The sequence below is a fragment of the Marasmius oreades genome, chromosome 8 (genome assembly GCF_018924745.1).
Source record: "Marasmius oreades isolate 03SP1 chromosome 8, whole genome shotgun sequence".
NCBI classification, from domain to species: domain Eukaryota; kingdom Fungi; phylum Basidiomycota; class Agaricomycetes; order Agaricales; family Marasmiaceae; genus Marasmius; species Marasmius oreades.
The window spans coordinates 1082550-1110542 of record NC_057330.1 but is presented as its reverse complement, the minus strand read 5'-3'; the positions used below and the strand labels follow the sequence as shown (position 1 = coordinate 1110542).

General features: G+C 48.0%; 9 protein-coding genes across 10 annotated transcripts; 1 reads left to right on the top strand and 8 right to left on the bottom strand.

Annotated features, from left to right (window-relative positions):
• Positions 1-17: 17 nt before the first annotated feature.
• On the bottom strand, positions 18-2361 carry E1B28_012258 (uncharacterized protein; the record flags this gene model as incomplete). The annotated part of the gene is made up of 8 exons (XM_043157348.1): positions 18-108; positions 170-342; positions 395-1015; positions 1069-1091; positions 1145-1243; positions 1295-1404; positions 1457-2079; positions 2134-2361. The coding sequence occupies 8 exons, from the start codon at positions 2359-2361 to the stop codon at positions 18-20; spliced, it is 1968 nt and encodes a 655-aa protein (XP_043004715.1).
• A 238-nt stretch (positions 2362-2599) lies between these two features.
• On the bottom strand, positions 2600-3721 carry E1B28_012257 (uncharacterized protein; the record flags this gene model as incomplete). The annotated part of the gene is made up of 5 exons (XM_043157347.1): positions 2600-2717; positions 2771-2976; positions 3030-3297; positions 3358-3450; positions 3510-3721. The coding sequence occupies 5 exons, from the start codon at positions 3719-3721 to the stop codon at positions 2600-2602; spliced, it is 897 nt and encodes a 298-aa protein (XP_043004714.1).
• Positions 3722-3989: 268 nt separating this feature from the next.
• E1B28_012256 (uncharacterized protein) lies at positions 3990-5452 on the bottom strand (the record flags this gene model as incomplete). Its single annotated transcript, XM_043157346.1, has 3 exons — positions 3990-4687; positions 4751-5298; positions 5355-5452. The coding sequence occupies 3 exons, from the start codon at positions 5450-5452 to the stop codon at positions 3990-3992; spliced, it is 1344 nt and encodes a 447-aa protein (XP_043004713.1).
• Positions 5453-5992: 540 nt separating this feature from the next.
• E1B28_012255 (uncharacterized protein) lies at positions 5993-10369 on the top strand. The gene is made up of 22 exons (XM_043157345.1): positions 5993-6346; positions 6408-6574; positions 6626-6696; positions 6750-6811; positions 6866-7014; positions 7076-7270; positions 7323-7427; positions 7476-7524; positions 7579-7695; positions 7753-7815; positions 7866-7918; positions 7966-8072; positions 8124-8313; positions 8367-8562; positions 8615-8718; positions 8770-8844; positions 8898-9044; positions 9100-9372; positions 9425-9508; positions 9560-9657; positions 9716-9905; positions 9963-10369. The coding sequence occupies exons 1-22, from the start codon at positions 6058-6060 to the stop codon at positions 10248-10250; spliced, it is 3072 nt and encodes a 1023-aa protein (XP_043004712.1). The 5' UTR covers positions 5993-6057; the 3' UTR covers positions 10251-10369.
• Positions 10370-10623: 254 nt separating this feature from the next.
• E1B28_012254 (uncharacterized protein) lies at positions 10624-14775 on the bottom strand. The gene is made up of 15 exons (XM_043157344.1): positions 14582-14775; positions 14478-14520; positions 14258-14417; positions 13784-14190; positions 13492-13725; positions 13324-13435; positions 13142-13268; positions 12749-13087; positions 12577-12690; positions 12421-12516; positions 12282-12371; positions 11598-12227; positions 11401-11545; positions 11243-11347; positions 10624-11189 (listed from the first exon to the last, which is right to left on the bottom strand). Exons 1-15 carry the CDS (start codon positions 14689-14691, stop codon positions 10887-10889), a joined length of 3015 nt encoding a protein of 1004 aa, XP_043004711.1. The 5' UTR covers positions 14692-14775; the 3' UTR covers positions 10624-10886.
• Positions 14776-15056: 281 nt separating this feature from the next.
• On the bottom strand, positions 15057-17285 carry E1B28_012253 (uncharacterized protein). The gene is made up of 2 exons (XM_043157343.1): positions 15452-17285; positions 15057-15393 (listed from the first exon to the last, which is right to left on the bottom strand). Exon 1 carries the CDS (start codon positions 17272-17274, stop codon positions 15841-15843), a length of 1434 nt encoding a protein of 477 aa, XP_043004710.1. The 5' UTR covers positions 17275-17285; the 3' UTR covers positions 15057-15393; positions 15452-15840.
• Positions 17286-17500: 215 nt separating this feature from the next.
• Positions 17501-19770, bottom strand: E1B28_012252 (uncharacterized protein). Of its 2 annotated transcripts, none has more exons than XM_043157341.1 (7): positions 19362-19770; positions 19125-19296; positions 18489-18650; positions 18296-18408; positions 18120-18238; positions 17860-18007; positions 17501-17791 (listed from the first exon to the last, which is right to left on the bottom strand). In XM_043157341.1, exons 1-7 carry the CDS (start codon positions 19454-19456, stop codon positions 17620-17622), a joined length of 981 nt encoding a protein of 326 aa, XP_043004708.1. In that variant the 5' UTR covers positions 19457-19770; the 3' UTR covers positions 17501-17619. The 2 variants fall into 2 exon arrangements, with proteins under 2 accessions (XP_043004708.1, XP_043004709.1); XM_043157342.1 differs by having other exon boundaries at positions 17860-18238; positions 19362-19578; positions 19632-19770.
• Positions 19771-22058: 2288 nt separating this feature from the next.
• E1B28_012251 (uncharacterized protein) lies at positions 22059-24763 on the bottom strand. The gene is made up of 3 exons (XM_043157340.1): positions 23012-24763; positions 22829-22959; positions 22059-22767 (listed from the first exon to the last, which is right to left on the bottom strand). The coding sequence occupies exons 1-3, from the start codon at positions 24530-24532 to the stop codon at positions 22431-22433; spliced, it is 1989 nt and encodes a 662-aa protein (XP_043004707.1). The 5' UTR covers positions 24533-24763; the 3' UTR covers positions 22059-22430.
• Positions 24764-24819: 56 nt separating this feature from the next.
• Positions 24820-27054, bottom strand: E1B28_012250 (uncharacterized protein; the record flags this gene model as incomplete). Its single annotated transcript, XM_043157339.1, has 1 exon — positions 24820-27054. The coding sequence occupies one exon, from the start codon at positions 27052-27054 to the stop codon at positions 24820-24822; it is 2235 nt and encodes a 744-aa protein (XP_043004706.1).
• Between the last annotated feature and the right edge of the window lie 939 nt (positions 27055-27993).

Here is a 27993-nt window from a genome sequence, read left to right as displayed (position 1 = left end):
GTGAAGAGGGGAAAGGGTTAACAGCCATCCCATTGGGAGTTCCGAGGGAAAGTGTTCCCCGCTTGTGCCCATGTCGTCAGGTTCGGATTTGTGTAAGCCTGTAGGTGTCTTTTGGGAGGATTAAGAGAGAATTAGGTTTATTTCGAGAGAGCAGAAAGTGCTTACACACTTTTTAATGTAGTCCATCGTCGGACGACTAGATGGATTGCATGTCACTCCTCCCCGTGTGCCCTCGCGTTGATATACTCTGACATAGTCAATGTACATCTTCGCTGGGAATTGCAAGTGTTTGAAATCCTGTCGTTGGAAACCTTCTGCGATACCAAAGTTGAGGATGACATACTGATGGGAGATCAGATCCAAGAAAAAAAGAGAACAGTATAATTTCGCGCACCATAGGCTCCTCTGGTACTAACCGTTGACTGACCTTCGCGGCCGAATCTGCTCCGATTGCGCTCGCTAGCATTGTCCAGGAAGGCTTTCCTTGACTGTACCACGTGATAAAACCTTCATCTCGATGTTTTGGATCCGTCCAATATTCAAAACCGTACGTAGCGAATTTGTTTCCGCCGTAATTTTCATCGTCGACATACGTCAAAACAGAGACCGCTTGCTGGTAAGGACCTCCTATATAAGTATTCCACTTTGATAACGAGGTGTCGTATATAGTCGTCCCAGCTTGGTTTATTTTGTAGTTCATATTATAAGGCGCAATTTGGTAGCTTTGGGAGACCTCGCCGCGGAAAATGTCAGTGTCGATTTGAGCTTCGATGATGTCGATTTCAGGGGCACCCCGCCCTGTCTTAGTAGTTGGGCCCGGATGGTCCGAGCCAGGACACGTACAAGCCGATAATCGCTGGCCTGGTAGAAAACTCAAAGGTCCTCCATCAGTACCACCAGTTGCTGCCGCTGTTGGGTTACTGGGGTCGGTTTGGTTAGGATAAGTGCCGATGTCACATGCATCGTAGCTATAAGGCCACATTCCTTCTGTGGTGGCTCCATACCCAGCCCGTCCCTGGTACAATGTTATCGGAATATGGACCGGATGAGTGGGGGGGAAAGACGAACCAAATTTCCCATTGTCCAAGCACCTTGACGACGTCGTCAATATCTAGGTGGCGATGAAGATATAATGGTCTCTTACCTGGCCAAAACCCCGGCGCCTTGGAAGTTCCAGGTAAGCTTACGGAGACTTCGATGTAGCCGGTTGTAAAGCACATCTTATTCCATGACTGTATCATCCCTGGGATGGGTTCAGGAGAGTATCCAAATCTGAGAAACAAAAGCGACTGACCACTTTTGAAGTCCAGATCATGGATAGGTTCTTGAGTCATTGTCAACACCAGATTTCCCTCAGCAGTTGTGGCTGCACTTGGATCATACCACTCCAGATCACCGGTAGGCCTGACAAAACTATTCAGTAATGAAAGTAAAGAGTTGGAACGATGATTCGCACCAATAATGTAGATCGACTGCCTCCCAATACGGATCATCGCCAGGATAAAATGTCCTACCATCAGTATTGAACTCGTCGCTGAATACAAGATTATATTTCTTTCCGTCGTTTCCTGTACGGGTACGGGCGGATGACGGTGTATCGATATCTATAAGGCCTCGCAAGCCGGGTAGAATTGGTACCTGACCAGAAGCATTGATCCCCCCGAGGTTGAAACCATTCCTTGCTGGTGCTGTGGTTCTCCACCAGACAAGAATAGGGTATCCTGCAAACAACATGATGAGCCCAACTACAAGGACAATCAGTACGATGACATTGCCCCAGCCTCGAACCGAGAAGGGATTGAAAGAAAGATCCTGTATTCTATCCCTTGCAGGATCGGGATTATGTAGAATGTCGTCGGCTTCTGGATCCTTATCCCATACATAATGGGGACCCGACATAGCTGCGGTGGTAGCCATAGGACCTCGTGGTGGTTCTGGTTCGAATGGAGGAGGCGGCGGGACTGGTTTTCGGACTGGTGCTGGAGTTATCCGATGTCCATGACCACTTGAAGAGCTTGACATCTCCGCGCTAAATCGACCATTTTGGTTTGGCGTATTGTCGGGATGGTTGGGATTGTACTGAAAGAACAATCAATAAGCGTCGACAACAATCTGAACGAAAACGAAACGCACGGAATAAGGACCATACATTCCCCCAACAGCACCTGTCGCCACACTCTGAGCTAAAGCACCCCTTGCACGTTGTGCCGCGCGATTTCCACTTGACGTAGATCGTTGTGGAACTGGATGGGAAGGTTGAGCTTGCTGAGAATATCTAGCAGAACGGGGACTTGTAGGGACTGATGCATAGGGAACTGGCGCAGGTTGCTGCGTCCGTCTATGTGAGTGACGGCTGGACATGTGGAATGAATGCAGAGGCAAGTCCCAAAACGAGCGAAGTGCTGCAAAATCCAACCATGTGTCCAAAATTCTCCCACGCCTCGCGATGGACATCATGCCGGATCACCTACCCCAAACCCGCCTACGTTGCTCACGACGGCCATTGCGAACTTCGCCAAATTATCGATGCATTTGATGTTCAGGGGGTTGATACTTGACAAGAATCTGACCCTGGGTTACAACATAATACAAAATACGCTCAGATCACCGCAGGGTTAAGATCACAGTAACCGCCATCTACAACGATGTGTTGACCACTAGTATATGCTCCCGCTCGAGATGCAAGGTACACAACTGTACCAGCGATCTCAACATCTCTGTCAACCTGGCTTAGTACAAACACAGCGTGGAAAGCACAAACAATGCTCACGTTCCATCTCTGGCCAGCGGTACTGGCTGAATACCCTTCCCAACCGCATCAACCAGATCGCGAGTTATGGTGGTATAGGTCATTTCTGATGCATATACCCCAGGCGCGACGGCATTGACTCGCACTGGAACCTTTTTCAGATGTAGCTCGGTGGAAAGGATCTTTGATAGGTGCGTCACAGCACCCTTAGCACTGTTGTAACAGAACTAAAACAAATTGTTGATCTTAGGCGGAAGAGATAACAACCTCACGGACATACGTGGTCTTGGGCCAGCTTAATCACTCCACTCATACTTGTGATGTTGACCACGTTGGAAGTCCACCTCGGGTCGTCCTTCGAACCTTTATCGAGTAATCCCAAGAAGGCGGTCGTCATGAAAAAGACCGGGTACACGTTGACGGCGTACAAATCACCCCAGCCTTGCAGGTCTTCATTGAACAACGCATTTCCTAAGGTTTCTGCATTGGCCCTCTCTGGAGCATCCGGGTTTCCCAACCACAGAGAAGTTGGCCCAACCTGGCCTGCACTTGACGATCGCGTTAACAGTCAATGGATAGAACAAACCGAGAAATCCTGGACCACGCACTTGTTCACGAGTATGTGTAGCTTTCCATCGTTCTCTTGGATCAGCCTCTTCGCCGCAAGTATGCTTTCCTTCTGCGTTATATCCATGGGTAATCTAGATAGACAATCAGTTTTGCGCAATGCAATGCAATACTGTAATGTGAAGTCACCCACGCAATAAGCTGCCCTTCCTCCTTCGGCACAGAATCTACCAATTTCTGAAGCAATTCTGCACGTCGTCCTGCAACGTAGACCTTTGCACCATTGGCCGCCAATCCCTTGGCGATCATGAGTCCGATTCCCGTGCCTGCTCCGGTAACGATAGCCACTCTTCCTTTCAGATCATACATCGATTGCGCGCGTAGAGAGGCGAGTGAATCAGGCATCTTCTTAACGCAGACACAGGTAGCAAGTGGAAGTGGTGGTGCGAGATTGGCTACCGATGCTTAAATATTGTTTGCACACTATTGCACATCGCGGTCCGACTTCGAGCCTAATATTATCACGGGTTTCATCAAATTTAACAAAATTGATGGTCGACAGATCACTGACACCCAGATGGCCGTGGGGTTGAATATGTACATGCGGTATTGTGGCTATGAGGTTCACACAAGACTCCGATTGCAACGAACCATCTTCCTTGTATCACACACCTCATCTGCAATCGCCCCTTTCAGGCCTACGCCTTCCACCCCGTTTCCTCATGGTGCAAAAAGTCCGATCCGTGCCACCCTCCGGTTTCACCACTACGATGCGTAGATTGACTAGCGGCCGAAGTAAAGGTGTAATTCCCTCATTGTACCATCGATGGTCGAAACGCAGCACCCGAAGAGACCCCGGAAGGACGTACAATGTCAAGAACATGGGAAGATTAAGGAACGAGGTACGTCGCGAGTGAATACTCGAGTGCTTTTCAAATGAATCCTCCAATTCGAGGGTAGTCAAGTTCGGGGTAAGGAGAGTTACTGCGAGTTGAATTAGCTCGTCTGGAATATCAATACTCTCCACTCGAAGGCAAAGAGTTCTGAGATGCGTCAAACGTACTGTCCCCGCGGAGAAGGTGGTTCTAGAATTCCGTCGAGTGTTGCGACTATTCGGGAATGATAATCGCAGCCCGAGTAAACGAGAGCTGACGGAGAGAACATTCATGACCTCGTTCACAGCCTGGCTACCTGTGCTGAAGGAATGGTGGGTATAATCCAGGTAAGTCAGGTTGCGAAATAATGAAGGGAGCCAGGTTAAGCGTATTCCATCGATAGTGAGTCGTTGCAGACGGGGTGCATAGCCTGAAAACAAACAGAACTCTTTCGTGTCATCGTTTCTCCGATAGACGAGCGAAAGTTCCTCCATCGCTAAGAGTTGGATAGGAGTCGAGTTTCAGCGCATGACAAGAAAGTCAGCAAAAGGTTTCTCACTCGGTGCTTGAGAATGATGGCTTGAACAACATTCGGACAATGCTGCGTTCCATAGATATGGCACATAATTCAATACCATGATGTTCAGTGATCTCCACCGGTGTATATGCGACGTCGCGAAACACATATATCGCTGTATTTCGTAAAAGTTGAATGGTCTCCTAGGAAGTTCCTGGATGCCAATGTCGAGCGAACAGGCCTTCGAACGCAACATCCTCTCTCGCAATGCAGATGTCCGTGTCGCAAAATGTATCGTGGACCACAATATCGGGGTACGTAAACTGAGTTCTCGCCAGAAACGACAGACGTGGGAAACTGTAACTGGGAAATGGGTGTCTGCGTACGAACCGAGAACGAAGATGTAGGCCAAAAGTTCTGGGGGAAGGATGGCTATGCGATGTGTCGTGCTGTGTACGATTGATGATTTCTTCCGCCTTGAGTAAGGATGTGGATCATAGCTGGTGTGGTTGTGGGGTTCGTGCACATTGTTGTTTGGAATAGGGTCGAAACAACAGGCTTGAGGACTAATATCACTCGACTTGACGTTTCTGGCTCGCTACATGAGAAGAACGATAGAAAGTAACGGGACGGAAAGTTGACGCACATGGAGGATAGAAACTTTGATTTGACATTGTCTAGGAATGACTTGCGGAGAGTGAGGTCTTGTCGATACCGGCGTTTCAGGGTAGGCGTAGAAGGCATTAAGGGAGAGAATAGCAGCAAGAGCGACGGATTGATATGTCGTGGTTCATATATGAATCTCCGGATCCGTAGTTTGCTCTCTTCGGTAAGATGGGTCCATCATCATTTACTGAGATAAAGCAAGATGTCGTTCGGGTTGTCCATGCGGGCGTCAACGGCGCCGAGACAAAAGAATCAGGTGCATTGGGGTCCATAGCTCGAGAATTCCGAGGTAAAAGGGAACAATAGACCACCGGTTAACACTGTTGGCAGATCGATCTGAGCAACGCAGAAGGAGCTATGAACAATTGAAACCCGTGACTCCAACCGAAGTGAAGTTTCCTGGCAACCCAAATACACCGGTTCGGGGATCCTTGTATTTAGGGGTATAAGAATAAGCCTTGTCAGGGCCGCTTCTCTGGAATGAGGGCGGCTGCAGTCATCAATGAAATTGAGAGGACCCCTCCTTTCCATTGGATAACACGGAGGCTTGACATGCTTGACAATGAAAGGTGGGTGGAAGGAGAAGAGCCGGCGTGCGTGACGCGCCTGAGCGCTTGAGCACTCCCAAGTCTCCCTTCCCCCCAGACTGAGATATTCGGGCTTCTCGCAGGAGCTCATGAAAAATGGACGATATACAGGCATTGGAAGCCTTCACAAACGTACTCAACCTATTAACGGAGCAGCCATATGACATTTCCCTACATCTCCAGCATATCCGGATCGCTAATAGCCTCGAAGGAATGGATACTGAGGCAAAAGCTGCGCTGGAGACCTTCACTACGTTTTATGCTGCAGGAGATGAAGTTTGGCTGCCTCTCATAGACGCAAAGGAAAAATCGTCGGACATGAACTCGGCACAAGATATGCTAGAATTACTGGCGTTGTATGAACGTGCTGAAGGAGACTATCTCTGTGAGCTTTCGTCCGTCCGACACCAATATGTTCTCTTGAAATATGTTCCCCCATTTCATAGCCATACCACTATTAAAACGACATCTCGAATTCATTGTCAGTCGATACGAAGCTTACGCAACGGAGAACAATGAAAAGCCAGAAGAGTTCGGGGAGATGTTTTCGATAGATTGGACGAGACTAAACATGACTGATGTTGTTAAAAAGGGCACTGGGCATCTCACTGAGGTGTGTCAATGCTCTCCGAACAACCTCTCGAAAGACTGACTCGGTCTCAAGAGTCATTTACTCTGGGACCAGTTGCAGGAGTGGGAATCAGAATTGCTTGGGTCAGCCTCAGCGGCGGAGAGGTCGGAGGTCTTTTCTCGAATCTACTCGTTCCTGTTTTCATTTCTCAGTCCAGACCGGCCTTGACCATGAATTTGCAAGCCCTTTTGCTCGATCGACTGAAGCAACCTCATTCGAGTTCGTATGCGTCCCAATAATTCGTGGTTGCTTCATATTCACGCATCCAGACAGCTTCCGACAACACCTTCCAAGTGTACTCCACGTTTACCACAAACTATAAACCTCCGGAACAATATGAGTCATTGATGGTAGCCGCTTCCAAGAGTCGATCACAAGCAGTCAAGGGCTTTCAGCGCCGGGAAGCTTTCGAAACTGAGTTGGTAAATCATTTCCTTTCCACCATTCCCGAGAACCCATTGATCACTTTCCTTGTGCACTTAGAAAAACTCCGGTTACTCGTTGGAAGCGTACTCCCGCTACGCATTCCACGAACGTCGTGCCAAGAACGTGGATCTACTCCTCATGAGTACTTTATACGAGCGCGCCATTGCTGAGGGTGCAAAACGTCGTTTCCACGAGGAAGCAGGCGCAGAGTCCGCACTGAGATCATTTTGGTGCGGGTATCTAGACACGTTGGTGTGTCTGCAATTGTACGGGATAGAGATCCTTCTATTGATTCCTGAAACAGAGAGTTAATAACGCGGATGGGACGACGCAGCTTAACGTCGTCAGGCGAGCGACAAGAAGTGTTCCAGGTTGCGGTGAAGTCTGGGCTAGGTACATCCGCTTTTTGGTAGGTCATTGCACACCATGAAGGCCGAAAGCTCATTGTGGCGCGTAGGAGAGCGTAGATACACAAAGTCTTGATCTGGGCAACGACAATGTACCGGGTACTTCGTTCTTTTTCGCCATTGTCTCATCGCGCCGGCTAAGGCAATTCACAGATATCTATGCGAAGGCGCTCAGCCTCAATCTCCTCCAGTCAGACATTGAACAAGTCATCCCAGTTGTCCTTGCTCGCGCTGGATATGAAAAACGACGTATCGAGGGAGGAACTTCGGGTAAGTTGATCGATTTAAAGAGTAAAGGGTGTTACATCGTTCACCTAAATTCTTAAGACGACGAAACTCTAACCACTTTGATCAATGTTTTGGAGACTGGAATCGATATAATTCGAACAGGTAAGGATTGTAGTCTGTATTCCTGGCGCCTGCTTGATAGGTTGTTTTAGCATCCAGCGCTGGCGACTCTCGCTTACGATTGGAGAAATATCTCTCGGAAATTGTGAGGTTGCTTCATCCGCTCATCCGACCACGACTGACTAGTTACAGTATCGAATATCAGAGTCAACGGAGAACGCGCTAGAGGTTTGGCAAAAAGCGACTGCATTCTCCAAGAGCAGTTACCTTGCATGGACTGCGTACACCGACGTTTTGATGTAAGAAGGCTTGTATCTTCGCTGATGGTTTCTGACTCGTTACACAATCAGCAAAGCGGAGCTCCATGATGAAGCACGACGGATCTTCAGCGATATATCGATGAAAAATCTGGACTGGCCGGAAGCTATCTGGGAAGCTTGGGTGTCATTTGAACATTTACATGGGAGCGTCGAGCAAATACAATCGTGCATGGATAAAGTTGAGAAGGCCCAGTACCAAGTCCATATAAGGCGTGCAAAAGTCAGACGATCTTCAAGCAAGTCCATCATTATCCTCACGTACATCTATCTTAGGAAGCGGAGAAAGCCTCAATGCAAGCGATGCAGATGGCTGCAGAGCAACAAGCATCCACCGTTTCTGTGGCGGATGTTCCGGTGCCGGACGTGGCCGAAGACGCGATGGATGTAGATGCCAATAATGCTGAACGTGGCACCAAACGGCCAGCTGAAGACGCCTTGACGGCAGATAGTCAAAAACGCCTACGCAAAGGTGGGCAGAAGCAGTCTGGCTGCAAAACAAAAATTCATTCACTTCAACTCAGATAATCCTGCCCCGTTGAAGAGAGATCGCGAAAACTCGACCGTGTTTGTCTCCGAACTTCCCAACGACGTCACAGATGAAGACCTGATTAATCTGTTCAAAGACGTATGTTCCAACTGTTGATGCCGTTCCGAATTTTGTTGATGGTCATTCAAGTGCGGCAAAATCAGAGAGACCAAAATTACTCAATTACCCAATTCGACTGTTGCGACTGTGGAGCTCCTTGATCGGGTGCGTCAGAATTTAGTTGCGGATTATCGGCCCTTACTGATTCACTTGAACAGGATGCTGTGCCCGCTGCTTTGACCAAGGATAAAAAGCGAATACGAGGCAACGAGGTTGCAGTTCACCTCGCGTGGCAATCGACTCTGTACATCACTAATTTCCCCGAATCCGCTGATGATCCATGTATCAGAAATCTCTTTGGCAAGGTAAGGAAAGCCATGCGTTCATCATATACGAATTTCCTTCTCACTTTATCCCAAGTACGGTACCATTTTCGACGTCCGATGGCCCAGCAAGAAATTCAAGAACACAAGGCGCTTCTGTTACTTGCAGTACACATCACCAACATCGGCACAAAGCGCCTTAGAGTTACATGAACACGAGCTGGAACCCGGACTTCGGATGAAAGTCTTCATCTCCAATCCTGAACGCAAGAAGGAGCGAACGGATCATGACGCGAACGAGAGGGAAATACACGTAGCGGGGCTGAACAGGTCTACGACAAAACAAGATCTACAGAGGTTTTTCCGACAGGTAATGTCATAAACACATATAATCTCAAAGAGAATCTGATCGTTTTACATAGTACGGTTCTGTTAAAGAAGTGAGATTGGCAACAGACGCCAAGAACCAGTCGAAGGGCTTCGCCTTTATAGAGTTTGAGGAAACGGTATGCGAACTTCACCCTCCACGCGATATTCTAAGTTTGCTTGCTTTCTAGCGTGATGCACAACAAGCTCTCGAGGCGAATAATCAAGACTTGAAAAATCGCCGAATCGCTGTGACTCTTGCCGATCCGCGGGTTAAAGGGAGGAACGCGTACGTTCAACAAATCATCTCCAACGATTATCACTCTTCACCGAATGTAACCTTTCAGAAAATTTGACAAAGATACAGGCCTAGGGAAAAAGGCGGAAGCCAAAAATAGATCTGTTCGAATCCGGAATCTACCATCGTCAACCCAGGAGGGTCTTTTACAACAAGCAATCGAGAAAGTTGCCCCAGTCAAACGACTGGAAGTATTCGCGGACAAGAATGAAGCCTTGGTTGAGCTTGAAAGCATTGCTGTGTGTTCTTACATTCAAACTTTTTCTGGTCGCGTTTTTGACGATGGTGGCGGATAGGATGCAGGAAAGCTCTTGTTACGGGCAGAACCTTTAGTGTTCAATGGGAACACATTGTCACTGTCTGAGGAAGCCACCTCTGAGCAAGCTCAATCGTCCAATACCTTCGTTCCGAGATCCGCGGTCTCCAGACCAAAGGCTGGTTTAGGCCATAAGCGAAGGATGCCTGTGGCGATTTCTCGAGGTACACAGTCGCAGTCGGACATGCAACCCACTTCGAATCCTGCATCAGGAGGAGGAACTGGTAAAGGACAGGATGACTTTCGGAAAATCCTTGAAGGAAAGTAAGATAAACTGCTGGGTGTCTGGTGCTATGTAGCTCTCTCTATTGTTGAGAAGAAATTTGTTAAAAGCAAATAACTTCATATTCTTGACCTTTCGGAATAACGATAAGATCTGGACTCCGGAAATCACCACCACCACCGCCATCATCATCACCGATAGAACAGATTTTCGGCGACCAAAGTACCATCTGGAATGGAGATGTCGACGTGTCTTTGAAGAGCTCAAGGTTATTCAGTCGTGGATGACTCTGAGAGTAGGGGAAATGATTCTAGGCCTACCGTTCTTGGCACTCCGAGTACATCGAGAAGATTCTAGGATGGTTTCTGTTTTTTTTTGTGGAGCAATGAGATCCAGACTCCTCGGAGTCTTCGTTTGACAGAAGTCCAGGTTTTCGCATCCTCGAGGTTTGAAGTACATATTTAAACAAAAGAGTTTGAATACGTGGGGTAGTGTAAAAATTAACGGCATCTAGCAATATGCAGACTAGAAATACATATGGTGGGGTGACTGAATGCGATCGGCCAAACAATGCAAGTGAATACGATGGAGGAAACAAGAGGTGAGGTGGCGAATAGGGCAGTATAATAAGGATACGAAGCAGAGCAAGGATCAAAGATATGAATAAAATGTGTCCCGTCGTCATCTTACGCGATTAGCTTTCTGAATGATTTGTTTTGACTTTTGCTTTGAATTTTGCCTTGGTACTTTCTTCTTCGTTGACTCCCCGACGATGTCAATCTCGGAATCGGAAGATCCTATCACTTCAACAATCTTGGTTGGCTTGTTTTCGTCCGTTACTGCTGCTCGACTAGCGCGGTTATTTTTCCATTCCCTCGAAAGTTCTTCAATACGGTCACTGAGTTGTTGACGATGGCTATCGACATTACGGGCGTCCCAGTCTTCGTGTCGATCAGCTTGTGAATCGGATTGTCGCCCAGCTCGCTGGTAACGAGCGTTGAGTCAAAAGAGTGAAATATCGGTGAGAGGATACCTACCTCTTTGGTTATAACCTTCACAAGATGGTCTGTTTTACTGACAAATGTACGAACGAAATGCAGAAGATAGATTCCACAATCACAAAAATTAGGCTGCAGGGGAACCTAACAAACTGAGCTGAGCTGGGCGCGAACAGAGAATGAATGGATGCACTTACTTGTGCATATTTCCCGACCGCTTTGGTAATCGCGTCCGCCTCCTTCTGCTGTTTATCCATCGCCTCGAATTTCAAGTAACTAGCCAAAGTATTCACTGCGCGTGGATGCTTCTGACCAAGAGAGTCCATGATAATGATATATGGGCTACGGTGGTCGTTAGTGCGCTCCACTGATGTAAAGGTCGGCCGAAACATACATTGTCTTCAGCGTTTCAAGAGACGAATCCACAATTTCGAGAGGTTCTTCAACTTCAGTCGCTTTCTCCTTCCCCTTTATGGACGAAGGATTCTCATAGAAAGCCTTTGGTGGAATGGGTTGAATTGACGGAGGCTTGTTGCCCTGTGGCTTCGTTTCCTCCAAGTCGGCCATAGTCACGTCATCGCCTCCGACCGATATATCTTGTAGTTGTGCCGAGACGCTATCACTACTTCCTCCGTCGTCATCGTTGTCCACTTCCATTGGCGTGACATCAGAGTCATCATGCGGCGTAGTGATGCTCGCAACAATATTCAGGTCAGGTTCCTTCTCGTAATCGCTTGCAAGCTCATCAATCTCTTCCTCAGCCATTGACGGAGCCATGAGCTCGTCTGCATCATCATCATTGATCCCAATTGGTGTTTCGGAAGCGTTCTCCTTCGCCTCCGCCTTCTCGTCAGTCGTGCCACCCGCTTGTGCCTCTGTTATGTGCTGCACGCTTTCTCCAACCTTTCCTTCACTTTGACTCTGAGAGAGCCGAGTCCGACCCCTGGTGGCAGGCGGGACCTTCTCTTTTGGAGGGAATAAAACATACTGCGGTTGATATATCACGGCGAGGTACCAATGGACACTGTTAGGTGGTGGTCAGTATCTATTCAACTAGATAAGGGGATAATTCGTGTACTTCTCGTTGATGGGAACGACAACGTATTTCTTTTTGAATATATCAATTTTGCTGGTCCACCGGGCGACTGTCTTGTAACTTTCCTCAATGCTATGAAGGAGTTAGGTGGCGATGGCATTCCGAAGAAGGTACGACGAACTTTTTCTTATTGAGCTTTTTATAAAAGAACGAGTTGAAGATGTGAATCTGCTTAGCTAACTCGGGGTTGGTTTCCTCGAGTTCCTTATGCCAAAGCCTGAGAGAGAGAGAGAGAATCAGCGACGATATGGAACAGAATGAAGAATGAGTTAAGTACTTCAATCCAAATTCTATGATCGTATCATTGAGAAACTCGCCGGGTTGTAGTCGGTTGAGGTCCGCATTTGTAATATTCACGGCCCCGGTTGTAGAAGGCGGATAAACTAATATTCTGGAGATTTGTGAGTACATGAACTATTTCCCAATCTCAATCATTATCATCTCCTTACACTTCGTCCGGATCTTCTGCGGGCGGTTTACGTTCGGCCTGCCGAGTCCAGCGTCGCGACAAGCTCGGTGGTTGCACACCTTCCTCCTGATTAGATGCCCTCAAGGATTTCGATCCGGTGGAGCCGTACGTCGCTTGAGCTTTCGGCCTCGGCGTTACGAGATACTTGTGAATACCTTCTTGGTTCGAGGGAGGGTCTTTCGCAAAGTTCGTAGCAGTTGTTCTACGTTTCTTGTCTCCCGCAGCCATGACTGGGGTTTCATCTTCATCTTCGATGAACACCCGTTTAGAATTGATAGCGGCTGCGACGCAAGAGGCAATTTCCCACAACGCTTTTGAACTGAGTGGCGGAGTTACTCGGGTGGCATCCACGAAGAGAGTGCGAAGAATGTACCTCAGAGACTCTGTACAATGGTCTACAGACCGTTTCAACCTCTGCTTGAGAGCATCCCATTTCTTGGGGTTCCATGAGTCGTCGTGAATGTCTGCCCTGAAGGTGAGCAACCCTTTATCGCGCTCGCCTATTCCAGAGAGGACAGTTAAAGTCGAATTCCGATGAATCCGTTGAAGACAAACCTGGCTGAAAATATTCGTCGCTTCCCCATAATCGACTGAGGGAACGGGAAGGCTTTGTCGTTATCTGAAGGTGAGGTGGCAGGCCATGCGTATTTGGGGCCGAACTGGAAAGCTGGAGGTCAAATATTAGCAAGGAGACTGCACCAATAGATGTCGAGTGAAACTCACTGTGACTGAGTTAATATCTGAGAAACGTAGACTTTTTGTGTCGGAGGTGGACTGGATTTCGAGACACGTTTCTCCCGCAGACAATGTATAGGTATCCAGGATATGTAACGCGCCCATGTACCACTCTGAAATTGGTATTCGTATGTCTCCTTGGGTTTGCTTCGCTTTTCCCTTGTTCTCATACGGTGTTGTTGAAGTTGCTAAGGAATCTTGCGAGTCAACGGGTTTGATAAACTGGTGAAGAGATAGCCATGAGCTGAGCCAATGATCCCCATAGAAAAGGAAGGCGTACATTCGTAAAAGTAGTTGGGACTCTCTCCCTTCCTTTCATACGATTTTTAACACCGACTTTGCGCAGGTCCAACTGAGATCCGCGACCATTATTATCGACTACAAGATTCTCATATTGGTGCACTTTCCGCTTCACAATTCCGGGTTTATCTTCGTCGCCAAAGCTTTCGATAGAGGAGGAGGGGGATGGCGCTGAGTGGGATTTGTCCGCGATAAACATCGGTATGCGTTCAGTTACCTTTCGGAACCCGCTAGTGCGTTCCGTTGAACCGTCAAACCGGGTCTTATGAGAAAGATCGCCTTCGGGGAGGTTTAATTCAATGTCTTCGTCTTCTTCATCGACTATGTTGATGCTCTCCGGCAGGGGCATGGTATGTGGTTCAGAATCTCGAGGCAACATTGATCGCTCTGAATTTGAATACGACAAACAATGAGACCAGTGTCCTTTTCCTTCAGAACGTTAAACGCAACTCACTATTGGTCTGCCGCCCAGACCAAGGCATATCCGGTTTGAAAGTAGGTTCAATTCTTTGCTTTTTCCTAGCAACAAGTGTGGCACTCCGGTTTGGATTCCCGTCTTTGGCATAAAGATTGTCCTTAATACGGCCAGACAACGGATTTAAATTGAAACTGGTCTATGGAAGTTCTCAAAGTGTTAGCTCCAGCAGTTCAGCGCATAGTGCGTGATAACTCACGTTCGAAGGAGGCGATATCGGTGTTGGTGGTTGCTTCCACTTGCTATCAATTTCTTAATAATGAAGCGAAGGTAGGAAAGGCGCTGATTAAAAGTAGTACATACCCAGTGTTCGTCATCGACGCGGTTCTGTCACCCATCGCTGAAACGTGAGTAAAACCGTGAATTTGCTTCAAGTGTTCTCTATCCTTCTCACAAATGCCTGAGGCATCCATTGGACGAGAGAGAGGGAAACGTTAAGCAGATTTCGACATGAGGTAGAGGTGAAGGAACGGGTAAGTGGCCTGGGCGATTACCAGAAAGAGCAATCAACGGTTGATTAATTGCTTGCTTGCCACATGCTGGTTTCACAAGTACTTTCGTCAAGCCCCTGCAAGGACAATATTAATATTTTCTGGAAGCTATTCACTGGGTTCACATTTTCGAAAGTACACGGTCAAAAGAAACAGACTACCCGCTACAATCTCTAGGAACCATAGCTGAAGAACTTCACTGTCTCTATCTGCAGCAGGACAACATCTAGGTCTCATCACTCGAAGGTTTGCAAGGCTCTATCTTCTTCGTTGAGGAGGAAGACGGTGTTGCTTCTGATTTCGATTTGTCTGCGACAAGCGAAAATGCGGATATCTCGTGCAGGTCGAGCTTGTACTTAGTACGCAGGCATTATTGGCGAAGTTCAAACCACCACAGGCTGATTCGAGTCGAAGGAAGAGTAATCCTCTATTCACTCCGAGTGGGCAAGTCCATGAATGGACTCTCATAGCCCTCGTGTACTGTGTCTCTGTTACGACTAAGTAGAGTGTGCAATTAAGGTGGCCTTGTGGGATTTCTCGGTAAGTTCTAGCCTGTGATCGGCGCTTATTAGATCCCACAAATGAAGAGTTGATGTTTGTGTTGCAAGTTTCCGCCACAGATTGCTGAAAACGACTGAAAGAATGAGAGAAGGGGACAGATATAGAGAAAAGTATTGTGTACCAGGTGTTTACGGTTGTCATCTACACAGTTCTATCGCCTATCCTTGGAACGCGAGAAGGACCCAAGGAGGCTGAAGAGAGAGTTGGCAGGGATAGAGGGGAAATGGGCGGGTTTCAACCTGGGGGGTGAAGGGAAGGGCAAAGTGCCCAGTATGACCACCAGAAAGGATATTAGTAGCTCTCAACCATCATTGCAGGAGTCAACAGGCCGACAGTCACGGTCACTGTCGATAAACACTCCTGCCTCGTATTGGATAGGTCCCAACTTGAACTCATCAACACACCTATCTCACGGGGAGAAACAATCATGGCTTTTTGCGATGCTTTTGCAGGAACTTGTGTTATGGAGGCTTTTGAACATAAGTTATTGCTGTGAAATTTTCTGCCGCGCTACTTTTTGATTCTTGAATGTAATTCGCGATAAAAATCGGCCACGAGATACAGGCTACCGGCTACAACCACCAGTTGGCGCTCGTCCCGCAGCCCGGGAGCCCATTGTAAGGCCTGAGTAAGCGCAGAATCTTCACCGTCTCCAGGCATCCAAACATCGGTGGCAGGGTCAATAGCTTTAACAGCATCGTGTATCTCTGACGGCGGAACCGACTTGACCCATGGCATGCCCTCTGGAGGAGTGAATGTCAACGCTGCTACCCGGAACTTGATCTCGACATGTGGATCATCTACCTGTGCGGGTGGTAACATGGAAGACAGGGTCTGAAGTGGGGATTTTGGTGGTGAGTGGGAGAGCGCCAAGATGTAAGTTATCCAGATTGTGGTATGTGCATCTGTTTTCACCATTCCACAAAGCCAATGAATGTATCGTGACAAGGTCTCGGCGGATGCGGGGTTATGTGCGCCGTCGACTAACACAAAGAGGTTGGGCGTTGCGAGAACATGAAAAGACAGTCTTCCCGGCCAATTAACATTTGCAACACCACGCGAGATCGCGGCAGGTTGTAGTCGCTTTGTCAAGGGGTTATACGGACAGGAAATGAGCAAGGAAATGATAGTAGCAGCCACACCCAAATTGTCGAGTTGATGGTCACCGTTTAAGGGAAACAGTGCGCGTACAGGGTTCGGAAAACAGGAAAGGTTGAGTGATACTGGCCGAGGGGTGGGAAGACACAGGTCCGATGAAGACAGTGAGAAGCAAGGTGGACGAGGTCCATCGAATAGTTCCTCCCATTGTCGTTCAGCCACACGCGCAGCAATGCAAAGTTCTCCTCCATTCTCAGCAACAACTTCTTTGCAAACCCTCTCGACTTCAGCGTGCTTTTGAGCTCCAAGAACAAAAGGTTTGCCTCGCCGCGCTATTGATGCTTTTTCTTTGGTAATAGCAGACACGGTATTACCCAGAAAAGCTTGATGATCTAAATCCACTGAGGTCAATGCTGATGCCACGACACTCGAGTCTGGTATTACATTGGTAGCATCCAGTCGTCCTCCCATCCCAACTTCCAATACCACAAAATCAACCTTGGCCCTTTCAAAAATTACGAGGGCAATAAGAGTCAGTAACTCGAAGTTACTGACTTCTATCTCGTGTTTTGTGCCGACTGATTGGATGTGGGATCTTACCGACTCGAAATCCTCCTGAGATACGGGTTTGTCGTCGATTACGATCGAGTCATACACCGAAACTAAGTGGGGACTATTGAAACGTCCAACGGATAAGGGAGGTGTAGCAGTTCGTAAAATGGAGTAGACAAGCGCACAAACACTGCCCTTCCCATTTGTACCGGCAATATGGATAGTCGGACGAGTATAATGAAGAAGTAGACGAAAAATTTGTCGGATCCTCTCGAGCGATAGATCGATGGACATCTTAAGTTAATTGAAGAGGCTGACATGTGCACGTCTTCAAACTGATTGACTTTGAATTTCCCACGCTGCTCATCTTCCAAAGAGTACGATCGGGGCCTTGGAAATGTCATCAGGCTCAAGTACTGAATCAGACTTGTTTTTCTGTGGTTGTGTTTTGACGAAGTATGGAGGGGCTGCACTTTTGTGAGTACTGATGATAAAGAGCCACGCATATCCCCAGGTGAGATGTGGACGACATAAACACAGATTCATTTTGAGGTTGGAACTTTCTTCCACCACATACAGTAGGTCAGAAAGTTCACTTATGCTTACATATTATTGTCATAATACTTCTCCACCATCCGTTCACATCCCCATCCTAACAACACTCCCGCCTCCCGTATTCCCATCAAACACAAAAAGATTCGCGATAGGTGGATCCCTCCCACCCAAAGCCTTGAGCACATCCTGTCCCAGCATACCCCCAATGACAGCACAAATGGGGGAGAACTCGTGTGGAGTTGTCGGGAGCGTTGAACTATATAATAATTGTGGTGAGATTGCATAGTTCGCCAAGAAGTAGACACAAAATCAAGCGAAACTCACGAGACGAATTCCCTCCCAACAGATGTCAAAACTTGCCTATTCACGTCAGCTTCCTGCACAAGAGCATCCGCAATTCGCTGGACCTCCTCCGATTCCTCCTCTCGTTGCGGGAGATCGCCGTTGTGGGCCGATTGATATTGCCATATCCCTATGCACAAGTACGCAGAGCGACAGAGGTGGACAAGGATAAGGGGAACGCAGAGTTCAGTAAGTAAACTAGTCAACGAAAGAAGAGGCAGAACCTCTCCATGTAAACGGACCTAGAACCAAAAACACAACCGCAGGATTCAACTCCTTCGTCTGTCTCCTCGTAAGACTCGTCCATCGGTGACGTAAAGCCGAGTCTAGTGGTGCGTATGATGTTCGCACTTTGCCAGATCTGGACGCGTTGAGGATAAAAGTTAGACGAGTAAACGAAGCAGAGGGGGGAACATACGGTGAAACAGAATCATAATCTCCCAAATCACAAAAGATGTACCCTAAAAGTCCATACGTCCCTCCAGCATAGAAAAATCTTCCTACCCGACGACAGACGTTATTCATCTGAATCTGGGGAGCAAAAAGAAAAGAGTTTCAAAGATCGTTTTCCTCCCGGAAAATGACGGAAAAAATAACAAAAGTAAACTTACCAGCCCATCTCGATCCCAATCTGTGACACAAATTAGATGGACATTATATTCTAGTATGGTCGTTTCAAAAGACTGAGCGTCCACTGCAGAAAATGTAGGGATCGTCGTTACGGTGACCAAAGGATTGAGAGACTCGATTCGGGGTTTAGCGGCGTCGACGCGCTGGTGAAGGGACAGGCGCCGTCAGTGGGAGCGAGGGGGGGGGGGGGGGTTGCAAAGAATGGAAAGCGAGGCGGGCGGGCGAGGGAGAGCCAAAACAAAGGGAGACCAGAGGGTTAGATACCGAGTAACTGCCAATGAATATCCGAAAAGAATGAAGACAACAAAAATTGGGTTGGTGTGAACCTGGAAGGGCGATTACAAAAGGACCGCGATACGTCTCATCCGTGACCTCGTATACACCACAAGACCATGGCCGATCTATCCATCTTATTCCAAAAGTCTCTCGGACCCGATTGAGATTCAAGGAATCAATTCGGATCATGAATTGGGTTCGAAACCAAAAGGTCTGAGAGTGACTGCTAGTTGTTCGAATGTGCCCAAAAAGCGTAAGAAAAAAAGAAAAGGTCTAGCCCGACACATCAATCGACGAAAGAAAGAGCAGGAAAACATAACACAAAATGAACTCTCACCCACCTTTCTGCCCACATCCTCCTCTCTAAAGAAAAACCCAGCCCCAAGATCGTCCTCCTTGACGTCATCCCCATCTACAATGATCAACCTTCCTATCCCAGCCAGGACGATATTCTTGATCGTCTCAGTTGCTGTTCCCTTCAACCCGACTACGAGGATCGTTGCGTTTCGCATCCTATCGCAAGCAATCAGAAGTTGATTTCAGTAAGATTTCAACGATGTACCATTTGAATAACGTACCTCTGTTGTGCTTCAACACCCCAAAGACGGATCTGTCGGTCATATCGACCCTGTTCTTCTTCTGTGAACTCCGTAACTTGACCTGCAGCTGACATAGTTCCAAACTTTGTGGTTTCAAGTTTATTTAGATATCCGTTGCCTTAGAGGTTTGATCTAAGGTTTTGTTTAAGCCTGAGAGGAGTACGTCCTTGTTCCCAACGGTTGAGAACGCGTATGACTGCGTCCGAGTTTACGTTCAATACCTTTTAAGTGCAGCAACTGGATTTGTACTTTTGTTGACTGTTGTTCCACAAATAGATAACCTTCAGTCTTTTAACAGACAATTGAGAAAGATAGATGAAGCACGAGTTCAAGGACTACAGAATGTCGACTTGAAAAGGACGCGTCGTCGCGATGAGCGAGGATGAGCAGCAGAACCTTACGTAAGGGTAAACTCGTGACTCCTGCCCCCCCTCTGCCTCTTTTGGATCAGATTCACTTACATGCATTTTTAGCCCTACTACAGCGAGAGTTGCTTCCCAAATCCTAGGTGAATACACATTCTCTGGCGTGCGAGTGGATGACAGGCTCCTATGGGTTTTGGGTTGGTGATGCCAAATTAAGGATGGATACTTATGATGGTCCATGTCGCTAGACTGCCAGGATCTCAAATACTAATGCCACCGTCCCTTGCATGCACTCTTCATCGTCTTCAAGGACAATGCTTCAAAAATCTCTAATTGCACGGTGACGAATTGGTGGACTAACCACCGATTGATTTTCTCAAAGAACTAAAAATTTTCAGGATCCTCACATCCCTGTGTGGCACAGACTGCCAGACACAGAGCAAGAGTCAACCTGGTGTCTACCAGGTTTTAATACCCTACGAGAAAAGCTCCGTGGCTTTAGACGAGGTTCGACTTGATGTGGAACATGGGAAGCCCCCGGTCGTCCCCGTTATTTCTCGAACTTCTCACAAAGAGATCCAATCATGATGATACTTCCGGTGGCTGCATGTCGTCCTATTTAAACTCCACCAGTTGAACTTTAACCGCCACAAACCCTGGCCGAACCAATACTGTCCCATCTATTCTCATACTCCCTTCGTCTCCGCGCCAAATGGGACACCAGAAAGAAGGCAAAGACACTGTGGTCGCTCGTCTCAAACAAATTACCGTCACCATTGACAACATCTCTCCCGTGGAATCTCCGCACTGCGCCGCCTCTGCAAACCCCCATCTAGCAAGATGACTTGTTAGGCTTTGAAATTCAAGTCCATGATGGACGGACGGGAGTCGGCCTTTTTTGCCAGGGCTTCCAATGCATTATAGGTGTTGTCTGGTGTCTTGTGTCTGATAGACTTGGCGTTCCAACCTGATACCGAATACCGAGTTACATACCATCGCAAAGATAAAGATATACCACCTGCTACCACCGAGTTTCGAGGAACATTGCTTCCCGTTGTCTGTAGACTTGGCACCGCAGAAATTCTCGCGAATAAGCTTTGGATAGATCCGAGTCGAGGCCCTCCACGAATACCGAACACCGAAAACACAACCTACCGGGTCCTTGCATCCGTCAGGTTGTTGTCCACTCAATCCGTCCGCCCTTTCTCCGAACAACGAACATACCGACCAGTACTATACAGCACAGCGACTCATACCATTACCACTAAGGGACCATCGAGTTGGCGTGCGTACGTTTGCGGTCACCGGTAATTCCGAGGTCCGATGTATCAGGCCTGATACGCAGCAGGAGGTTACTTATTTTTGTGAGATATATTGCCCAGCATATAGGCCCTCGAAGAAAAGCTTTCGGGAAGAATGACTTCCCGCTTGGGTAGATGATGATGGACAAGTTTAGCCCGAAAAATCCCGTTTCTCGAAAGCCTCTCCATCGAATGTCGCTTATGGTAGAACTTGGGCTTTCAGTGTACCGATTCGGCACCGCTCCGAGGTCCTTCAGAATCACGCTATTTTCCGGTTCTTCCGTGGGTGTGGAAATTGTAAGTACATTGGTGTATTACCGTCAATGTATGAAACCTCCATGAACTCCATAAAAAGGAACAGTTATTCGAAGACTTGAAGCAATGTTCCTGAGAGTGGAGCTTTTCCCCGTGGAGTTCATAAAAGAACAAAGCCACCGAGGACGAGAAAACACATTCCAAACTTACAGTAACCCGGAAACGCGTGAATACATATGAAGAAGCGGAGCTTTGAAGAAGTTCACGATTCTCCCCCAACCTAAGGAGCAATTCAGTGCCTCCCCACCCCCTCGTGGCTTCACATTTTCATTGCATTTTTCATTTGTTTTTCTTTTTTTCTTTTTCATTCGGGCACGCGTACGTGTCCAAGCATTTTTACAGCAGCACACGACTCATCGCGTGAAGAAGAGGCTCCGGCGGACATGCGTGCTCTTTCAGATGTCAGTTTTCTAAAAAGTCTGATTGCAACCCAAACACACGCGTAAGCATAAACCATAAGTCAAAAAACAGTCCTAGGCGTGACATGACCATAGCTATTATATAGGATACAATATCAGACAATATATCCGAATAAAGAACGGAGTGTGGGGAGACATGCGGGGAATCAGATGGAGGGAGAAGAAAGGGGAGTTGGGGTTGCAATGGGGCTGGGCAAGATCTCTGCCTCAACCCTGAGAAGATCCGGGGGCCGGTGTTTTGATCAATGACACAGTAAACCATGCGGGACGCTTGGCAGGGTTCTCACCGGAAGCGGATACTCGGACCGCCTCAAGCCGGAAGCACTTGCAGACTATCGGTTTGCGACTATCATCAATCTGTATTGTTACAACAACCTATGTATCGTAGTCAGTGTAGTGATAAAATAAACGAATAAGCTACATTCGGGGAACAAATTGTTTTTGTTTCCGAAGGGCAGAGAGCGTGGAGGTAGGAGGAGGGGGTATAAACAAGTATTTGGGTACAACGGAAACAGAACGAGCATACAGAACGGAAAGGGGTATGGATATCGACCAGTGATAGATTGCTCACCGAACACCACGCAATAGAGGGGAAAAGCAGAAAAACAAGAAAAACCCAGAGAATGAAAAAAGGAAAAGAACCTTAGATCACCCAACAACCATCCCCCCACCCACGCCTGTATGAGGATGAGGATGTCCATGTCCATGTCCAAGAACACCTACACCCATACCGCCAATCCCCGACTCAAACTGACCCCCAGCAGAACTCATCCCACTACTCCCCCCATCTCTATCATCATCCAAAAGATAATTCCGTTCAATCTCACTAAGGATACTGAGGAAATCCCACAAAAATGCATGTGCCCTCGCCGCTGATTGAGGTTGGGTTTCTGCTTTTCTAACGGCATCCAAAAGTGTGGAAGCCACGAAGCGCACTTTGTGGACTAACGAGGGACCGTTGGTTGCTATCGATTGAATTGGTATTCTGGAAGTGGGGAAAGGTGTGAGGAAGAGGGATGAGGGGAAAAAGAGAGGAAGGCACTCACGAATGCAATATATTCAACAAATCACTGGCCACAGCTTCTCGGTCCTCTGCAATGTGCAGATCATCTAATGATCCTCGAAGGGAAAGGATAAGTTCGTCTCGATATTGCTCGATCACGAATCGTACTAGTTGCTGTGGAAGTGGAGTTTAGCTTTCAAAGAAAAGGAAAGAAGCCAGCGCCTACCTGAGTAACATACAAGTTCGCCTGCATCACCAAAAACGGATTAAGGGCATTCGCTCTACTCGCATGAGGATTATCAAAGAAATCTTTGACCTCCGCAAACGTCGCCTGTCTAAACCCCGCCCCGCCATAATCTGAACTGGGTGATGCTTTCGCAGCTGGACTGCCAGCAGAGGCCGAACTGCCCGAGGTCGGTGAAGTGGCATTGAACGAAGCCAATGCACCTCCCGACCAGTTGACTCTTTTAAGACATAACGGTTCAGGAGCTAACGAAAGCGCAGAGATAATCCGTTGATGGAGAGACTGAACTTCCTCCAAACGGGCAGTAGCGAATTGACCTTGGGGTGGGGACCGTTTATCGACTCTGATCCTGACCAATATCTCCCCCAACAAAGCAAATATTCGACTGATATAATTCAACCCACTCACAACAGCTGTCTTTCCAGCAGGTTGAGGGAGATAGGCCGAGGGCGTGATGTATTCGTCGTCCAACTCTTTCGGGAAGTGGACGGAACAGTCTTCGTCTCGGAGACATATGGGACGGCCTAACAAGATGGACATGGATTTGTCAGCGCCGAATAGGAGCCAAAAGATGCGGCGTCGGACTTCGCATTCGATAGGGTCGAGACCGTCGTAGGAGGATTCTTCGTGCATGCGTAAAGTTACGGCAATGTGAGCGGCTTCGCCAAAAGCGGCGTGTTGCGTTGCATCGTGACCTTCGCAAAAGTGGTAAACGCAGTCAAAGTAGCGAACGACGACGTGCATGGAGGTCGGGGGGTCGTAAGAGGCGACGGTGATGTGGCGTGAGGCTTCATAGCATGTTTGAGCAAGGCGACGGACGACAGGGCGGTCGAGGGGGAGGTAACTCCTTGGAACTTGTACCAAGGTACTGGCAACGGTAGACATGACGAGAGCGAAAAAGAGGGGATCACGTTCTTCTCTGCGCGCATGAAGATCGGCCATGAAAGACGGTTTGTGTACACATGGGGTCAGCGGGTAGACGAAATCGAAAAAGAGAGCGATGATGAGACTGATCGTGTCGCGAGGAGCAATTTCTTCGAGACGATGGGGAGCGTAATAGTAGGAGAGTGGTGGGTTGGTGGGGGGAAGAGGACGCCAGTGGTGGGAAGAGTAGTCTTCTGATTTTGGCGGTGAGTAATGGTAGTCTGCTGCTATTGGATATCGGGATGGAGGAATCGGGATGGATGGAATTGGGGGAAGTAGAGGCGATGTGGGGGAAGTGGGTGCTGGAAGAGCTTGCTTGACCGTCGTTGTTTCGAAGGGAGAAGTGGGAGATTCGACGACGTCCTCCTGCTGGTGTTGAGCATGCGCAGCAGCTTCCTGAAGACGCCTGAGATAGAGGTTTGGCGGCCCCCGTTTCTTTGGTTGATACTCGTATGTGCATGGAATGCCCAGCGTGATGCAGTGTTTGCAGGACTGTTTTGGATCTTCAGGGTTTTCTCTAGCACAACGGACTTTGCGAGCGCGACAAGCATCGCAGGACTGGGACTGACGTCTGTTCATCGGGGAGGTGGTGAGAGTTGTGGGAGAATGAGAATGGTTGTTCCTAAAGGAAAACGGAAAAACATCGGAGCAACTTACTTTCGTTTCGTTTTCTGGGGAATATCAGCATCTGACGGAGGTGTAGCTGAACTTGTTGTCCCGTTTTCTTTCTTTGAAGGACGAGATACGGGCATCGTAGACGTCTTTAATTTTCTTCACTCTCCGTCTGTTTGTTATAAACCATCCAGCGGCTAATCTCCGGTCCACATGGTTTTTCGGAACTTTTACCACAAATCGATATTATTTATTTATTTATTTTTCAGTCGTTTCCTTATTTGGATCATCTCGGGGTCTCCCAACTCTCCCTGTTTTTCCAACAGGTCCTTCCAAATCATCTGTCCAATCTCCATCTCTCCCGCACCCAATGCACTGTACACCAGATACTTTCCCAGACTGACACTCCCCACTTCGGGTATTGACCGCACGACACGCATCACCTCCCTCAACACCCCACCCACTTCCGCTTCCGACGCCCTTTCCACACTTGCCCTCAATAACATCCCAATAGTCTTCTGAGAAAGTCCAACATCCCCCCACCTCCTTATCACGTCCTCCACCAACTCTATGTCTTTGTGTAGCAATCCATACTTGACCACCGTCCCCAATGTCACAGAATCAGGCTCCAACCCCTTCCCCGCCATCCTCTCCATCATCTTAGCAGCACTCCTAGGCGAATACTCCGCCAACACTCCCAGCATCGTGTTCAAGTCATACATATCCGGTACTGCTTTCCTCTGCATTCCCACCCGATACACCTCAAATCCCTCTTGAACTCTTCCCATGATAAAATATGCTCGAGCCAAACTCGTAAGTGACTCGTGCGTCATGCCTCCCGTGCCCCCGTGAACGTCGATGAACTCTTCAATGACAGTGTTCATGAAGTCACGTAAGTCTTGCACTTTGGCACCTCCTTCTTCTCCTCCCTGCGCATCATCCACCAACCGCTGAAACAACGACACCATCCTCACCAGGAGTACAGCACTCCCGAGCACACTCTTCCGATCCTTTCCTTTCCCATAACGTGTATACAACACCCTGGCACTCTTTCCAAACCCTTGTGAAGCAGCGAGGGAAATCACTTGTGCTCGATCATCCACTGGGATATAGACCCCTCCATCGGGCGAAGCAACCCGGGACACCAACTCTCTTGCTAAATGTGAATGTGGCTGTAAGCCTTCCAGAAGCCACAATAAAGCTCGTCCGGGCGGTAAGGGGGCCGCGTTTGAGGTATCCTTTACGCACTTGGCAGCACGAAACAAATGGATTGTATCGTCCAAAAAATCATTTGCATGACCAACCCTATAACATTCCCTAACCACAGAAGGTTCCACGCGTTCGCCTGCTTCCCACAAGGTTTTCACTAGCTCCACCGTACTCCGAAATTCATTTCTACGAGGTGAAGAGAGAGAGGTATAGATGGTGTCGGTGGTGAGGGTCAGCACCGACGATGGGAGAGGTGGGGTATGCCGCGAAATAACTAGAATCAGAAACTTGTGCGCTAGAGTTCTATAATCCCAATGTAAACACGCTTTGACTGCTGTGACACCCAACATTCTCAAAGCTCCCTCTTCGGACGCCGACACCGACTCGTTTGGAATCCAACCACGCTCGAATAACCGAGTGAATAGCTCGATAGCTAGAGGTTCGGTCGGGGGTCGAATTTCCGATTCCGTGGGCGAGAGTAACAATAACCGATACAACACGGCAAAACCCATGTCTCCTGGAGATCCCTCTTTTAGCCCCCTCTCTGTAGTAGAAAGTTCCTTAATCCCATCGAATACACGTTGATAGATCATCTTTACGAGGCGTACGTCCGGGTCCGAGTCTTGACCTGCAGTATGGATCCGTATACAGATCTGGAAGACGAGGAACCTGAACTGTTTTTCTGCGAGCGTTTGGATGAACCCCGTGGAAGGAGCAGCAGCATTACTATCCAACCACTGTATCATCAGAAAGACCGTTTTGGACCGTAACCTAGCTAAATCCAGGTTGAAAAGGAGGTTTTGAACCATTTCATAGAGTTTGATATCAGGAGTAGCAGTATCTTCGGCTTGCTTTCCCTTTCCCTTTCCTTTTAGCTTTTTCTGTTTCTCGTTCTTCGGACTTGTTGTATTTGGATGTATGAGATCCTGAAGCAGCCAGTTCAAAGCTGCATCATTCTTCGTGTCCTGCGCTTCGACGAAGAGGTCGTAGTAGTCTTTGTTTGAAATCTCGGAAAGCCGTTTCTGTCTCTGCGATTGTTTCTGGGATCGGAGGGAGAGGTATTCTTCGAGGGTAATGGTTGGACGTGAAACCGAGGGTAAGGGTATGGGTGCAGGGGAAGCTGAAAAACTGGGTATAGATGCGTGTGCGGACGTGGAGGCGTATCGCACTGGTCCCAGTATTTCGAGATGAACAGGAAGGAGGATTTGTTTCCGTTTCGAGTTTGAAGATGACGATGCTGAACCCGGCCTTGAAGCTCTATGACCCAGGTGCGTGCCCATCCTCGGTCTCCTGCCATTGTACTTTTCGCATGATGTATCTGAGCGAGCAACACAGCTATCCGAACTCGTGTGGTGGCCTCCAAACGTCCAAAAAGTAGAAGCTGACGCAAGACATGGAGAAAGATTCGGATTCGGGTGAGTGTGAGAATATATCTGGTTCAGCAGAGAGCGTCGACATAGAAAAGGGTGGTAGGACATTTAATATCTGCTGCTTTCAGGTTTACAAGGCAGGCGAAGAAAACATTGTTAGCACATGCACATGGCAAAGACGAAAGGCAAACGAGGCAAGGAGAGCTGAAGGGGAGATGAAGTAACATACCACATTCTGCGACAGATTTTCCTTTGCGTTTGTTAGGATGGTGAATGAAGTCGTGTAACACGTTGACTGCAGAAATTTTTGAAGAAGTCTGTCAGTGTTCTGCCTTTTTTTTTGTCGACACTGGAGTTCTCCGAGTTTTGACAGAAAGACGTGTCGGCGTGGGAATTCCGGCTGAGGCGTCTCAGCTTGGTTCCTTGATGCCTCAGATTCGCCTAACATCTCAATTCTGGTCTGTCGAGATACTCGAAACCGGAAATCTTCGAACTAGCTTTCAAAGTTTCTTGAAGAAAGGCTTCAAGTCCGTCAAATATAGGTCTCTCAACCACTGAAGTCTAGAATGCAAACGATGCAACGTAGCCATGAATGGTGGATTCTTCTTAGCAGCTTCAGCTTCAATGACCTACCCTCGTTGGTAGCACCTACTACTAGCCTATCTCTCCATCCATATCGTGTACTGGAGATGCACATTCAACTTCGACTAGTGCTCGGATTTCAAGTTGAAATTGCGAACTATCACCCCAACAATGACCATGAATGCACCTGTTGTCGTCCATACGTTCTGTTCGCCACTCTGGACAGCCAGTAGTGCTAATATTTGATTCAATCACCCAAAGATTCAC